Source organism: Lepus europaeus, chromosome 19 (assembly GCF_033115175.1).
Source record: "Lepus europaeus isolate LE1 chromosome 19, mLepTim1.pri, whole genome shotgun sequence".
In the NCBI taxonomy this organism is placed as follows: Eukaryota; Metazoa; Chordata; class Mammalia; order Lagomorpha; family Leporidae; genus Lepus; species Lepus europaeus.
The window spans coordinates 44,100,015-44,115,161 of NC_084845.1; the positions used below are offsets into that span (position 1 = coordinate 44,100,015).

At 48.7% G+C, this 15,147-nt stretch overlaps 1 protein-coding gene across 1 annotated transcript in view; it reads left to right on the forward strand.

The window, feature by feature from the left end:
* The window catches only part of NUP93 (nucleoporin 93), a 118,526-nt gene extending 103,873 nt beyond the window's left edge, over positions 1–14,653 (forward strand). Inside the window, exons 10-22 of the mRNA XM_062176601.1 lie at positions 1,617–1,774; positions 3,778–3,943; positions 4,202–4,295; positions 4,989–5,180; positions 5,865–5,991; positions 6,108–6,180; positions 6,445–6,489; positions 8,007–8,123; positions 8,849–8,967; positions 9,803–9,920; positions 10,356–10,439; positions 12,283–12,411; positions 14,388–14,653. Coding sequence (XP_062032585.1) covers positions 1,617–1,774; positions 3,778–3,943; positions 4,202–4,295; positions 4,989–5,180; positions 5,865–5,991; positions 6,108–6,180; positions 6,445–6,489; positions 8,007–8,123; positions 8,849–8,967; positions 9,803–9,920; positions 10,356–10,439; positions 12,283–12,411; positions 14,388–14,498 — 1,533 coding nt within the window. The 3' untranslated portion in view covers positions 14,499–14,653. The remainder of the gene's footprint in view (positions 1–1,616; positions 1,775–3,777; positions 3,944–4,201; positions 4,296–4,988; positions 5,181–5,864; positions 5,992–6,107; positions 6,181–6,444; positions 6,490–8,006; positions 8,124–8,848; positions 8,968–9,802; positions 9,921–10,355; positions 10,440–12,282; positions 12,412–14,387) is intronic.
* Positions 14,654–15,147: the final 494 nt, after the last annotated feature.

The following is a 15,147-nucleotide window of genomic DNA, read 5'->3' on the forward strand; positions in this document are numbered from 1 at the left end:
AATGCCTCTTGGGCTGGTGGCAGTAAAGAGCCCAAGTGAGTGGTGGTGGCTGCTCAGCCCAAGGTGAAGGAGCAGGGAGGTGGAAGGTGTCCTCCAGTCTAAATGTGTCAGGCAAGTTGAGCTGTGAGGACTTGCTGATGACCTTGGGTGGGGCTATGAAGGCAGAGTCAGGGATGACTTCTGAGATTTTTGACCAGAACAGCTGGAAGATTGCAGTTGGGTATGACTTTTGGGGCGTGTACCCTCTTCCCAGCTCACAATCCAGCTGAAAGAATTATCTTATCATTGATCACCGTACAACATGTACTGGAGCTTTGTACCAAGGGTGTGGGATTCCAGGTATGTGACTGAGATAATTAGATAAAGGGAGGCTGGCTTCATAAAGCAGATGAGAGTCTTGCTTTTTTTTTTTTTTTTTTTTTTTTTAAGATTTTCATTCATTTATTTGAGAGAATTACAGACAGTGAGAGGAAGAGACAAAGAGAAAGGTCTTTGATCTGCTGGTTCACTCCCCAAATGGCCACAGTGGGCGGAGCTGGGTCTATCCGAAACCAGGAGTCAGGAGCTTCCTCTGGGTCTCCCACGTGGGTTCAGGGGCCCAAGCAGATGGGCCATAGTCCAGTGCTTTCCCAAGCCGTAGCAGAGAGCTGGATCGGAAGAGGAGCAGCCAGGACTAGAACTGGCACCCATATGGGATACCGGCGCCCATATGGATGCCGGCACTGGAGGCAGAGGATTAACCTACTATGCCACAGCACCAGCCTCAAGTCTCGCTTGCTTTTAAAAAATAAGTGTTCACCAGACTGCAGTCTAGGAAAGGGGAATTTCAGGAGGGGAAAACAGCAGGAACAAAAACCTGGAAGCTGGAAAGAGGATCTGGAGCGTCAGTGTCAGGAGTATGAAGGCCTTGAATGCCAGGCTAAGAACCTTAGACTTTTCAGCTCAAAGGAGTTTGGGTGAGCAAGTGACATGATAAATTAGGGCTTTAGAAAGAGTCTGCCACAGAGCAAGGGCCAGGAAAAGATGTCTGTGGTCCACTGTTCTGAATAGGAGTGGGGAGAAGCAGAGAAGGGCATGCGTAGGTCTGCTGCACCGGCAGGTGACCAGAGCAGAGGAGAGTAGAACAGAGCTGCCTTTCAGATCCCTGGTGCCTGGCAGAGTAAGCAGTTGGCTAGTGGTGTAGTTAACAATATGTAAACTCAGGTATTACCATGATAGTCTCTTCCTGGTCAGTGACGCCTTTAGCCCTGACTTTGTAGGGATTGTGGGAGTGCATGTCTGTCAGTTACCGCAGAAGAACATGTCACCTGGTCACTGCAGGCCACTGAGGTTCCCAGGGGAAGCCACTGGGCTGGCTGTGCAGCAAGTAAGGTATTTAGAGCTGAGCCGCTGCCACTTACCAGCTTACCTTGGACAAATGACCTAACCTCCAAGTGCCTCAGCTTCTTTGTGGACAGAGAGGAGGAGGAGGAGGAGGCTGTTAACAGTTCTTGCCTGGTGGGGTTGTGAAGGTTAAGTGACTTAGTACAGGGAGAGGGGCTTAGTAGGTGTTGGTACGTCAAAAACAGTCAGTTAGCTTCTGTTCAATTCTCTTGAACGTGTCTTTCCTCTTTCAGGACGGAGAAGTGGAAGGCCATCCTGTGTGGGCACTAATTTATTACTGCATGCGCTGTGGAGACCTGCTTGCCGCTTCACAAGTGGTTAATCGAGCTCAGCACCAGCTGGGAGAGTTTAAAACTTGGTTCCAGGAGTACATGAACAGCAAGGACAGAAGGTTCGGTGAATGAGATGGCGTAGCCAGAAGGAGCCGTGTGCAGTTAGAGGGGTGGCCTCCACTGGTGCTGTTCTTTTCCCTGCACATGCTCCAAGTGCACTTCTGCTAGGGCAAAAACGAGGTTTAGAAAGCAAGTAGAGCTCTCAGGAATAGCAAGTGAGCATGCAGAGGCCTGCAGCTGACGTGTGGACATGCATGTGGCTGTGCCTGGGGCGTGTTCAGTAACAGTGAGAAGGACTGGGCTGGGCAGTGTGATTTCACCGACTCTGCAGAGCTGAAGCTTGACAAGGACGCCTTATAAAATCGGGCATTTTTTAATTATACTTTTTAATACTCAGAGCTTTTTCTGGTCAGCCCTGTATGGAAATATGTTGTCATACAGTTCATAATTCAAAGGCTAGAATTAGGAATTAATAATCTTGAAATATAATAACTGGATTAATTTACTGAGCTTTTTTCCTCAGGTTCTCTTGTGTTGAGTTTTTCTTTGGACTTTGCTAACATAATTGGACTTAAATTCATGTTTAAACCCAGTTCGTATTTGAGACTACTTCAAAAAGTTCATAGAAAATGGGATTAAAAGATGGTTCTTTTGGTGTACATATTTTTGAGATTCCTATTTTTTGCATAATACATAATTTCTATGAACTTTTTACTTACTCATTTTCAGTTTTGTATCTGAGAGAGAGAGGGAGGTATCTTCTGGCCAGTGGTTCATTCTCCAGATGCCTACAACAGCTGGGGCTGGGCCAGGCTGAAGCCAGGAGCCTGGAGCTCAGTCTGAGTCTCTCATGTAGGTGTCAGGGACCCAGCTACTGGAGCCCTCACCTGCTGCCTCTCCGGGTGTGCATTCACGGGAAGCTGGGCTCAAGCAGAGCCAGGACTCACTCCAACACAGGCACTCTGATACGGAATAGTCTTCCCCAGTGACATCGTAATGACTATGCCAAATGCCCAACCTTTCCGTGAACTTTTTAAAAGACCGCTGCTATGCATGTATTTCAAAATTTTTGACACTGAAATAAACTTACCATTTAATTCTAGTCCCTATGAACGTTGGTTTTTTTTTTTTTTTTTTTTTTTTTTTGGACAGGCAGAGTGGACAGTGAGAGAGAGAGAGAGAGAGAGAGAGAGAGAGAAAGGTCTTCCTTTTGCCGTTGGTTCACCCTCCAATGGCCGCCGTGGCTGGCGTGCTGCGGCCGGCGCACCGCGCTGATCCGATGGCAGGAGCCAGGTGCTTCTCCTGGTCTCCCATGGGGTACAGGGCCCAAGCACTTGGGCCATCCTCCACTGCACTCCCTGGCCACAGCAGAGAGCTGGCCTGGAAGAGGGGCAACTGGGACAGAATCTGGCGCCCCAACCGGACTAGAACCCGGTGTGCCGGCGCCGCAGGTGGAGGATTAGCCTAGTGAGCCGCGGCGCCGGCCCGAACTTTTTGAAGTACTCTCATATATGTATTTATGTGTAGAAGTAATAGTGGTGGCTATTCCATGTGTATCTGTGCAACACTAGGGGTCCTTTTCTTGGTTGTGTTGAAAATGCCATGTCAGGAGATTGTGTCAGACTACAAGCCCCTGTCTTGGTCATTTTCAAGTTCAATATCTTAGGGTTCCTCCAGAAGGACCCCCCAGGAAAAGGATTTGCGTGCAAGTAGTTCGTCTGGGAGGCAGCCCCATATGCATTGGAGGCCAGGGAGCAGCTGCAGTGGTTAAGGGAAGGACTCCTGGCCCACCCTGCTTGAGGGCTGCTGGAAGCTGGAGTGTCTCACATTTCTGACCTGCTTCTGCAGGTCTCCACAGCTGAACAAGGACAGAGGCAAAGGCATGCAGGTGGTGGTACTTAGAAGTCACATTGAGCAGTGGTTCTGAGGGGCAGGGCCGGGACCGCATCTGTACCTTGGATGAAGGAAGGCTTCCTAATTTTGTTACGTCCATGGGACCTAGAGTGCTTTCATGTGCCCTTGAGAGTTTATACTGTGTCCGCCTATTCCCTTATTTCTTCAGATTGTCCCCAGCCACGGAAAACAAGCTCCGACTTCACTACCGCAGAGCCCTCAGGAACAACACGGATCCCTACAAGCGAGCTGTGTACTGTATCATTGGCAGATGCGACATCACCGACAACCAGAGTGAAGTGGCAGACAAAACTGAGGACTACCTGTGGCTGAAGGCAGGTGCCACTTCTCTGTCCAGCGGGCTTTCCCTCTTCCCTCTGCTCATGCTCCCCATGCAGATTTCCCTGCTAACGTATGACTGGGTGATGGGGCGGTGGATTCAGTCTCCTGGTGCCATTTTCCATTGTGTTCCCCAGTTAATAACCACCACCTGCAGCACAGCCATCAGCCCGCAGCACTGAGCAGCTGCAGCTCTGCACTTAGGGCTCAGGGTGTAGTTTGCACTGATACGTGTGTTTCTTTTGGGGATTTAGTTGAACCAAGTGTGTTTCGATGATGATGGCACCAGTTCCCCGCAAGACAGGCTCACTCTCTCTCAGTTCCAGAAGCAGTTGTTGGAAGACTATGGTAAGACCCTAGACACTCCCACCTCTTCTTCTCTGGGGAAAATCCTTCATCTCTGAGCTGTCTCTCAGGCAGAACCCCACACAGCTGTGTGTGACTTAGGGAGTACATGGTCTTACACAGTGAACTGTGTTCTCTGACCCATTGTGTTCTGTAGTGGAGGTTTGCACAGGAGGAGACATAAAGAGGATTTAGCTGTTGCTTCCTGGTATGTGTTGCCAGTAACTATGAGCACAAAGGAGAGAAAAATACTTCTTTCTGCTCATTGTTTAAAAATTTTGGAAAGAAGAAATTCTGACTTGTGGTCAGCAGTCCAGATTTCTGTGACTGTAAGTGAATGGAAGCTTCTTCCTTGTTTTCTCTTCTCCCCTTACTGAATGCCTCTTCTCAGGAAACAGGACACGAACAGTCCCTGCTAGTCCATTCTGAAGTCCTTATCTCTGTTTCTCTCTCACCTGATGCAAACAGTTTGGGTTTCACAGCACAGCCCTTAATTGCCAATCTTGTGGGGAGGTTAGGGTGGAAGAACCAGGTCACATTTTCCATGGCACTTCTCTGTGTCCGGGGCCCCTTCGTTAACTCGGGCTTGTGCAGGAGCTTCCTTCCCAAAAGGCAAGGCCTAGAGGCACGCAGGACAGCTGCCCAGGTCCTGAGGTGGGCAGCACGCTTCTGAGTCCCCTCCATCTCTTCCCCCAGGTGAGTCCCACTTCACGGTGAACCAGCAGCCCTTTCTCTACTTCCAAGTTCTGTTCCTGACAGCGCAGTTTGAAGCAGCGATTGCCTTCCTCTTCCGCATGGAGCGCCTGCGCTGCCATGCCGTCCACGTGGCACTGGTGCTATTTGAGCTGAAGCTGCTTTTAAAATCCTCGGGACAGAGCGCTCAGCTCCGTGAGTATTCCTGGCTGGGTTAGTGGTGGTGGTATCACAGAACATCGCCCATCAGGGACAGTGGCCGTAGAACTGTAGCCAATAGGATTTGGGCAAACTGCCAGTCATTGCTGAGCATTACAAATAGTTGAGCTTTCTGGAGATTAGTGTTGTGTTTCTTGTGTTACCCCACCCACCCCCACCTCCTGCCCCCCGGTCATTCTCCCTGGTGTGTTCTCAGAGTGCTAGCGTTGTGTCTGGAGGGTGATGCGGGAGAAGCAGTCCTTAGAGTGGTGACTCTGGATCCCGTTAGGGCTCTGGCCTTGACACCAGCAACCCCAGCCAGCCATCTTCTGTACGTTCCGCCACGTGGTGAGAGAGAAATGAATGGATGCATTCGGATTCCTTCTTAGCACAGTGAAATCCTCTCGGAGTACATGCTGTATTGGTCAATTGTACTATCTTTTCATTTCAAGACCAGTGGACTAGGAATTTACCACAAAGGTCTGTTTTCCATGCTGCATCCTTGGTGAGAAATTGAGGACAGGGTGGTAGAGAGAATTGACCAAAGCTCGCACTGGCAAACGTTGTCTAAGCTGCAGGAGTAGACGCTGCTGGGTCTATGGATTTAGCTTCCATGATTGTTGGGTTGCATGCGTCAGAGGGACAGTGTGGTTGTGACCCATTCTTTCCCCTACGACGCAGTCAGCCATGAGCCCGGGGACCCTCCCTGCATGCGACGATTGAACTTTGTGCGGCTACTCATGCTCTACACCCGGAAGTTTGAGTCCACGGACCCAAGGGAAGCCCTCCAGTACTTTTACTTCCTCAGGTGAAGTTTGCTTTTGACCACTTACTTCAGCTAGTATTGATTTCTGCCATTCTGAGAAAGACTGGTAGAGACCGCCAGTCCATACCCGAGACTGAGTTGCTGTTATCCCTATACAGGGACGAGAAAGATAGTCAAGGAGAAAACATGTTTCTGCGCTGTGTGAGTGAGCTGGTGATAGAAAGCCGAGAGGTAGGTCAGCTGCCCCTGGTTCCACATGCACGTCTCATGGGAATGCAGGTTCATTTACCTCAGTGTGGTTCGGCCTGAGTGGGGGTGGTTATGAAGGTTTCCTTGGTGTCTAACAATGAAAATACTGATTTCAGTCTCATGTTTCTTAGTTAACGTAAGGCTTCTCCCATCCCTCCGTTTTCTTCCCCTGTAGTCTCTGGAGAATTCTTGATTATGTTTATATCCTTGTCCAATAAATTGATAAACTTTCTTTTCTCTCCCCAGTTTGATATGATCCTTGGGAAACTGGAGAATGATGGCAGTCGGAAGGTGAGTCAGATGTTAGAGGAGGGTTAACTTGCATTGCAGTCAGGGCACAGAGTATAGTTGGGTTTTAGGAGCCAGGAAACTGAAGCTCCAAAGCTGAATGAAGTGTATGTAATTTAAGAAACAAACGGAGCATGAAAATTATAGACCTACTTGATGACTTTGATTTTATACACATTTACATAAATCTGCAGTTCCATAGCTTTTTTATGTTCAGACTACTCATTGGTTCGTGCCTGCCATTTTGTAGGCTAAGGTTACATTTCTGCCATTCTTTGGGTCAGAAGATTTAAAAAAAGAAAAAAATTGATTATTATCCTACTCTGCCCAGATGGAGAAGTCAGAAATGGACTTGATCTCCCTGGAAAGGCCATTCTGAGGGCCCAGAACTCAATACTGACCCTGGAAATGTAGCTCCGTAAGGGAGCCTCAGCGAGTCCCTGAGCCTTGTGATGCTTCCTGGGTGTCAGAGTAGAAGGTGAAGAAATCCTCTTGTCAGCAGCCAGTGCTGACCCCAGCTCTTGCTGTGGCCTTGAGAAAACCCTTGGCCCCTTGGCTGCTCACTCTTCTCATTTGTAAAAACGAGTGGCTGGCCCAGTGGTCTCCAGAAGAAGTCGTACTGCTCCTACTGTGTGGCTCAGAAGAGGGGCCATCTCCCATGCTTCTTGGATGGTGACAGTAGCTGGGCACCGAGCTGAGCACTTTGCATGTAGCTCCTTATTTAATTGCCACAATAACCCAGTAGGGAGGAAACTGTAATTATCTGTGTCTTCCAGTTGAGGAGATGGAGACAGGGGGGTTATTCTCAGGTCACACAGGTGGTAAGAAGGGGACTGGAGTCGGAACCCCGTCCTTCAGCCCTGAGAGCCCCTGCTCTTCCCTGATCTCCCAGCTGCCTCCAGAATGGCCAGAACAGGTCAGCCTGACTTGGTCCAGCACTGATGGAGAGTCAAAGATGTCACTCAGTCCACCTCTGCTCTCCCATGGTTCCTAGGGCCTCCCTTCTCTTCTCTTCTACCATTTGGTTGCTGTTGAGTGGTAAGGGAGTGGATTTTTGTGGGTCTTTTTTGGATGTCCTGATATCATTGCCATGCATTTTGTTTTACCCCTGAGTTCTTTTGCTATCTGTTGTAGAGAGCAAATCCTGAGTCTTGCAGATATTTTCTCCAGGCCTTTGGGTTTTTCTCCCTGGTTCCTACTCCTCAGCGAACCTAACATCACAGATAATTTCATCTACTGTGTTGTTTTTGAAAATTAGAAAGCATGGGTGTCAGATTTCTGACTCCTCTGTCTCCAGCGAGTCTGCTCTTTGTGTATGGTTCCATTGATCCCTTTTGTAGTTCCAGGAGGACCTGGTATCCTCAGGAAAGCCAGGTCTCACTGATGAACATGCATTGCTCAGGGCAAGCGTTTTCAGTTAAAGTATTTTTTTGGCTCGCAGTTACTTCTCAGTGCTTAAAATAATAGCTCTGTGCATCCATTTCTCTCTCTTCCTCCCCCTCCGTAATTTGTCTTGTCAGCCTGGAGTCATAGATAAGTTCACTAGCGACACAAAGCCTATTATCAACAAAGTTGCTTCCGTGGCAGAAAATAAAGGACTGTTTGAAGAAGCAGCAAAGCTTTATGACCTTGCCAAGGTAAAATGCACCCTTTTCCTTCTTCTGCACTTGATTGATCTGTTGGCCTTTTGCCATTCAATACACAAATATTTCAGCAATGCCATTGCTGTAGCAATCTCCCTGTTGAGGCATTTTCTCCCAGCAGTTAGGCACTTAATGATCCAGGGTGAAATTCCCATTTTACAGAATTATTTTTGCCCATAAGGCATTTCTGGCCAAATAAAAGCAACATACTGAGCGGTTGTCCTGCAGGCATTGAATTGTTGTCTCACTCGACCTCCGAATAAGCATCCCTCACATTCCGATGGTGAAGCTGCAGTAAAAATGCCATCGCGCCTGACTTGTGGGCAGTTCCAAGACACTGCTGAACAGAGCGTGCTGGGGAGTGGTGCCTCAGCTGGGCCTTCTCAGACGGCTGGGAGTGGGTGAGCACGTCAGAACACATGATGGCTATTCAGATTATGTGATCGCATTCACCCCATTCAGCTAAGAGGAGGCAAAAAGAGGGTTATCCATCATGATTTTTTAATTTAATAAACATTTTGATTGAGGTATAACTAAGAGAAAAATGTGCCAATGTTAAGGGTATTCAGCTCAGTGGATTTTCCGTAGGTATGTTGTCTATGTAACCTGCTCCCAGATGTAGAACATTTTCCTCCATCACCTCCGAAAACTGCCCGTTTTGTTTTGATTATGTAGTTTTTCCTTCATTGGTTATTTCTTTGATCTCAAAACGTGAACAGAACGCTGATAAGGTGCTGGAGCTGATGAACAAACTGCTGAGCCCTGTCGTCCCCCAGATCAGCGCACCTCAGTCCAACAAGGAGAGGCTCAAGAACATGGCCCTCTCCATTGCCGAGCGGTAAGGCTGGGAGCTGGTGCCGTGGGGCCCTGAGGGCGCCCACCCAAAAAGTCACAGAAAGCAGCTCTCTGAAGTGACTCTTCTAACTTATGTGCCTCCTGTCCTGCTGTGAGAGCGCCATGTCCCCACATCAGAACCCACACTGGCTACTGTCAGAAGTCTTTTAATGTTTTTACCAAAGAGGGTGGTGTGAAAGGGTATGCTGACATTCTAGCTGTGCACATTAGATGTAATTCCAGGCGTTACAGAGCTCTAAAGGCTGTCGTGCATACTTTGACCATCTCAGAGCATTGAGGAACAACACCAGTGATGGCTGGATGGGGTTTGTTTTTTTTTTTTTAGAAGAGTCAGGCCCATTCCTCAGAACCCACCTCCTCCCCTTGAGTCAACTCAGTTCTCAAACTTTGCCGATTTAACTCCCAGGCCCAGGCCAGGATCCTGTTTTTTGTATCCTATAGTTGCCCCTCATAAGGTGACACTGCTGGGAACTAGCTTTGGGGTCATACAAAGGAGCATGACTTCTCTCCACGGAGCAGACATTCCCCAGAGATGGCACCAGGCGTTTTGCTCATCAGGAGCTCCTCTTCCTGGACGCATGAATGCTGAGATGATGGTCGAGGCTAGGAAACCGTGCTTCGTGAACAGTATTTGCTGATGGCTCTGTACCAGATCTCCCATCAGTGCGTGGCCATTTCCAGTAAACACTGTTTCCTGCTCCTTGGTTCCCCTCAGGTCCAGAGGCTTGATGCATTTTAAATTGTGTTGCACAGTTAGAAATTACCTGCAAGTTCATTAAGACACCTTTCCCCATGCCCACTTATTTTTTGTCTTTCAGATACAGGGCTCAGGGAATAAGTGCAAATAAATTTGTGGACTCCACATTCTACCTTCTGTTGGATTTGATCACCTTTTTTGACGAGTATCACAGTGGTCATATTGACAGAGCCTTTGATGTAAGTTTCAGGAGGGGTGTTTGAAGTACAGGTTAATGTATGCCCTTAAAAATTCAAAATGCTTCCTGGAGTACATTTAAAACAAAGGAAATGTCACTGATATGTGTATCAAATGAAGAAGGACAAGGATGATCCTAGGAACTTAAAGGGATTTTCTCTGTTGCTTTTTTGTTCTTCTTTCTGTTCCTCTCTCCTTTAATCTGAAAACCAAGAGGTTTCTCAAAGAAGTCTAAATCTATGAATTTTAGAATTATGCCAGAAAACGAGGATAAGAATCAAATTAGCAAGTTGGCATCAAAGCCTTTCTGTGTGTGAGAGAGAAGAGCGTTTGCTGTTCAGAAGCACTTTTTGAACATGCTGTGTGCTGTTTGTGTAGGAGATGAAGTGACTGTGAGAGCTATGACATATGTGGCTGGGGTGGTTTGTTTTAAACAGATAATTGATCGCTTGAAGTTGGTGCCCTTGAACCAGGAAAGTGTGGAAGAGAGAGTGGCGGCCTTCAGAAACTTCAGTGATGAAGTGAGTTCTCTTCCTGAGTGACGGAATTCATTTCTCCCCACTTCTTCAGGGACCTTTTAGTCTTAATGTTGATAGTAGCTTTAAAAGAGTTCTACTTGAGGCCGGCGCTGTGGCGTAGCGGGTAAAGCCGGCGCCTGCAGTACCGCTTCCAGTCCTGGCTGCTCCACTTCTGATCCAGCTCTCTGTTATGGCCTGGGAAAGCAGTAGAAGATAGCCCAAGTCCTTGGGCCCCTGTAGCCAAGTGGGAAGACCTGGAGGAAGCTCCTGACTTCTGGCTTTGGATTGGTGCAGCTCCGGCTGTTGCGGCCAATTGGGGAGTGAACCAGTAGATGGAAGACCTCTCTCTCTCTGCCTCTCTTTTTCTCTGTGTATAACTCTGACTTTCAAATAAATAAATACATTTAAAAAATATATATTAAAAAGGTGAATACAGGATGGCAAATGAGAAACAAAAATTAAAAGTAACCATGAGACTGGGTTTTTAGAGACAGGTTCAGTTTCAGACCTGGTTTTTCCACAAGTGTCCACATCCCCTTCAGATTATTGTCTGAATTCCTGCTTCAGAATATACAGTTACTTCAGGAACAATGGGTTTCTGGTTAAAACCAGATCCTCTGGAGTCTGGTTTAAGTCTTTTGTTATTCACTTGTCTTAGAGGGTGGCTCAGTGCCTAACTCTGATCTTCTTCCAGTAGTTACGGATCCACTGCCATCCCTTCCCTCCTGGGCTGTATTGTTTCTAAAGAAGCCAGTGCAGTGACTGTGCCTGTGGGCCCCGGAGCCACTGTAGAGTTTTTAAAAGCATGTTGCCTCTGTCTAGCCTGGGGGTGCTCAGCTGGGCTGCTCGCTGGAATCTAGGAGAACTGAAGAACTCTTCATGCCCAGGCCCTACCACCGAAGATTGGGCTGTGCCCTGGACTGGGCTGTGGCCTGGACTCCCCTGGTCATTGCTGTGTGCAGTCGTGTAAAGCTCTCTAGAACCACAGATGCCAGACCCTGAAGCAGCTGCCTGGTCCTGCGATGTCAATAGTGCAGTTCCACGTTAGTGGCTCCTCTTTAAGCAAATGCCTTGTAAATGCTCGTTTTTGTTTGAGGCCAACTTTGAGTGGCTCTGGCTACTGTGACACACGTAGTTCAGGAGGTCTTGCTTCTCGCTGACCCTTTCATGCCTGCCTGCCGCAGGTTCTCTCTGCCCTTAGCCACGTTGCCCTTCCCTGACTGCAGCATTCACTGCCTCGAGGGCGACAATAAAGTGGAGCACCGGAGCCTGTCCTTGCAGGTGCTTCCAAGAACTCCGGCGGGCTGTGCCGCTCTAGTGGAGACAGCAGTGGTTCTGAGGCTGTGAGCTGTGTGGGTGCTGCAGACTGTGGAGAACTAGGGTGCATACCCTCACCTACTGATATGCAACCCCAAGTTCTTTTTTTTTTTTTCCCCTCAAGACTTACTCATTTATTTGAAAGTCAGAGTTAGGAAGAGACAGAGATCTTCCACCCACTGGTTCACTCCCCAAATGGCTGCAAAAGCTGAGGCTTAGCCAGGCCAAGCCAGGAACCTGGAACTCCAGCTCTCACATTTGCGTGGTAGGGGCCCAAGCATTTGGGCCGTCATCCTCTGCTTTTCCAGGTCATTAGCAGGGAGCTGCATCGGAAGTTGCCAGGGGGCTGCGCTGACACTTGATGTCAGTGCCATCAGCTCTCAGCTCCTTCTTGGTGACCTTGTAGCTCTCCACTGGCGGGTGTGGGGTATGGTGTGACCAGGCCTCCTGGAGCAGCCACCCACCCTTCACGTGTAGCTGGCCTGAGAGTTGGTTTTTTTCCTGACTCCATGTATTTGTTTCTGTACAGATCAGGCACAACCTTTCAGAAGTGCTTCTCGCCACCATGAACATCTTGTTCACACAGTTTAAGAGGCTCAAGGGGACCAGTCCATCCTCAGCATCCAGGCCCCAGCGAGTCATCGAGGACCGTGACTCTGTAAGACCCCAGCATTCATGAAGAATGTTGCTGAGAGCTCCTTCCTGGTGTGGAATCTGTTGCACTCTTAGGAGACCCCACGACCTGACACTGCTCTTTCCCTTGCGACCTGGCAGCTCTCCCAAGGAAAGTGTTAATGGGATTGCTGCTGTTTGCATGCTTAAAAAAGAAGTGCTACATCTGCAAATACCTTTTAAAAATCAAACAGCGCACTGTATTTGTGGTTGATTTCACAGAGATTTCCTGCTAATTTAGAAATATTGTGTGAGGTTATTTTGTGAGTCTCCGCATTCATCAAAATCATCCTTTATTTGTGACCAGTGCATGGATCATACAAACCCTTGTTTCTGCTCTCCTCTGAGGCCCACAAACACCCTTAAAAGGTCGCTGGGGCAACGTAATTGTCCACTTACTCCAGCTGAGGAAACAGGCGTGAAGCTGGGATGCAGCTTGTGGTTGTGAGCGCCTCGGCAGGGTAGGTGGAGGGCCCAGGCCTGAGAGCCAGGTCTGTCCCATACCTGAGCCTGCGCCCCTTCTGCTGCCAGCCATGTACATGGCTCAGGCTGAGTACACCTAGATAAGAACTCTGGGACTCAGGCCACCTATGCAGTCTGATTGATTTAGCAAAAGCACAAAGATGTGTGGCCCAGTTAAACCAGAAGCCTGGTCAGTCTGGTGGTATTTTTAAAAATTACTTTTCCCTCAACTTTTTCATATACATTTTTTAGAGATTTATTTATTTATTTGAGAGGAGAGACAGAGAGAGGTCTTCCATCTGCTGGTTCATTCCCCAAGTGGCTGCAATGGCAGAGTTGAACCAAGCCAAAGCCAGGATCCAGGAGCTTCTTCTGGGTCTCCCACATGGGTGCAGGGGCCCTGGCAGGTGGGCCATCTTCTGCTGTTTTCCCAGGCCCATTAGCAGGGAGCTAGATTGGAAGAGGAGGCACCCATTTGGAGGGCTGATGCCGCAGGTGGAGGCTTAACCTACAGCTCCACAGCACTGGCCCCTTCAGATACTTTTTGATGAGACTGTCAGGACAGTGTCTGTCTCCCAGGCCTGATGCTGGCAGTCAAGGAATCTTAAAATACTGTCGTCTACTCCAAGGATGTCTGTGGGCTATGCCCACTGTGACCCTCACAGGCATGATTGTTGACTGAACTCTGTTGAGTAGCAGTAGCTGAAGGCCACCCTAGTCACTTTTGGGAATGGGGTGACAGTTCTCAGAAGTCGCCCACTGAGGCCTTAAGCCCACGCATGTGGGACCAGGGTTGTCTGCTGCTCTGCCACCTGCCCGTGGTGGGCACCTGCTGGTGGTGGGTGGGCTCACTGCACTTACCTCAGAGTGAGAGTCTGTTTATGATGAGAGGGACCCAGTGCAGTGCCGTTGGTGGGTGTGAGTATTGAAATGGTGGCCACTGCTGGTATTCTGTCCCACTGAGAGGAGCAGGTGGCCTACAGGCCCTTTCCACATTGGAAGGGACTATCTCTGGGGCATCTTGTGTGTTTCAGTCTTTGTTGGACACTTAATTTTACACATCAGGAGTAAAGCCCTTCTCCTGTCTTCCTCCCCCACCACTCTGCTGCTTTCTCTGAACGGTAGGGATGGGGTGAGTCAAAGTTGCCTGCCCCAGAAGTGGTTTAAAGGAAAGAGGGAGGAAGAGAGAGGTGAGGGGAGGACTGGAGCAGGCAGCTCTGAAGCTTAGGGCTGTGTCAAGAGCTAGACAGATGTGCGGTGGTTAGGCAGCTTGCCTGGCAACCTTAGGCCTTGACACCCGGTGGAACAGGCGCCCTGTGGACAAGGTTTGCTAGCACATGCTGAAGCAATGTGACAGGGGAGGGCAGCACTGGCATCCACCCACCAGCGATCTGTTCCTGGTACCGCAGGCAGGAAAGGGAAGAGCATGGTGGTGGTTCCCAGGATTGTACCCAGACTCGCGAGCTAACCAGCTTTCTTCTCTTCCTCCTCCTTTCTCAGCAACTCCGAAGTCAAGCCCGGGCCCTGATTACCTTTGCCGGGATGATTCCCTACCGCACATCTGGGGACACCAACGCGAGGCTGGTGCAGATGGAGGTCCTCATGAATTAGTGCTCTGCGTCGGGGCGTCCGGGATGGCACTGGCAGTACATCAGGCACATGGGCCCGCTGGGTGGGGCTTCTGGCTTTGTTTCCATTGTGTTTTGTTTGTTTCGTTTTTTGTATTGTGTATTTTTGTCAATACCAATAAATTTCTTTGATTTGTATTTCTTTTCAACATTCTTTTCTTTTTATTGTTTACTTTTCTTTCATTTTTTTGCTTTGAAATTTTGTTTTAATTTTTATTTGTGTATTGGGGGGAAATGCCATCACTAGCTCTTAGGCCAGAGAATGAGAGGCTATATATAGACGTCTGTGATTTGGTTAAATCAACCTTAAGTGATTAAAAGCATACCCCAATGAGCAAGGACACGAAGCCTTTGGCAGTTACTTTTATTTAGATACGATGTTCCACAGAGCAGAGCCACACTTGATTTTCAAGTTTGGGTGTGAAAGCCAATGTCAGCCTTAGGTGATTTCAGATTTCTGGGTAAGGTAACAAGCACTCTGTGGCCTCCCTCTTCTCTGGCTGCCTTGGAGCATAGTGGTCTAAGACCGTTCCCCACGTCATCTGCTCTTAATCCAGGATTCATTAGCTTGCTGTTCTGTTGAAGTCCACCGGCGTGGCGAGAAGAACATGAGCCCAGAGTGAACTACTTAG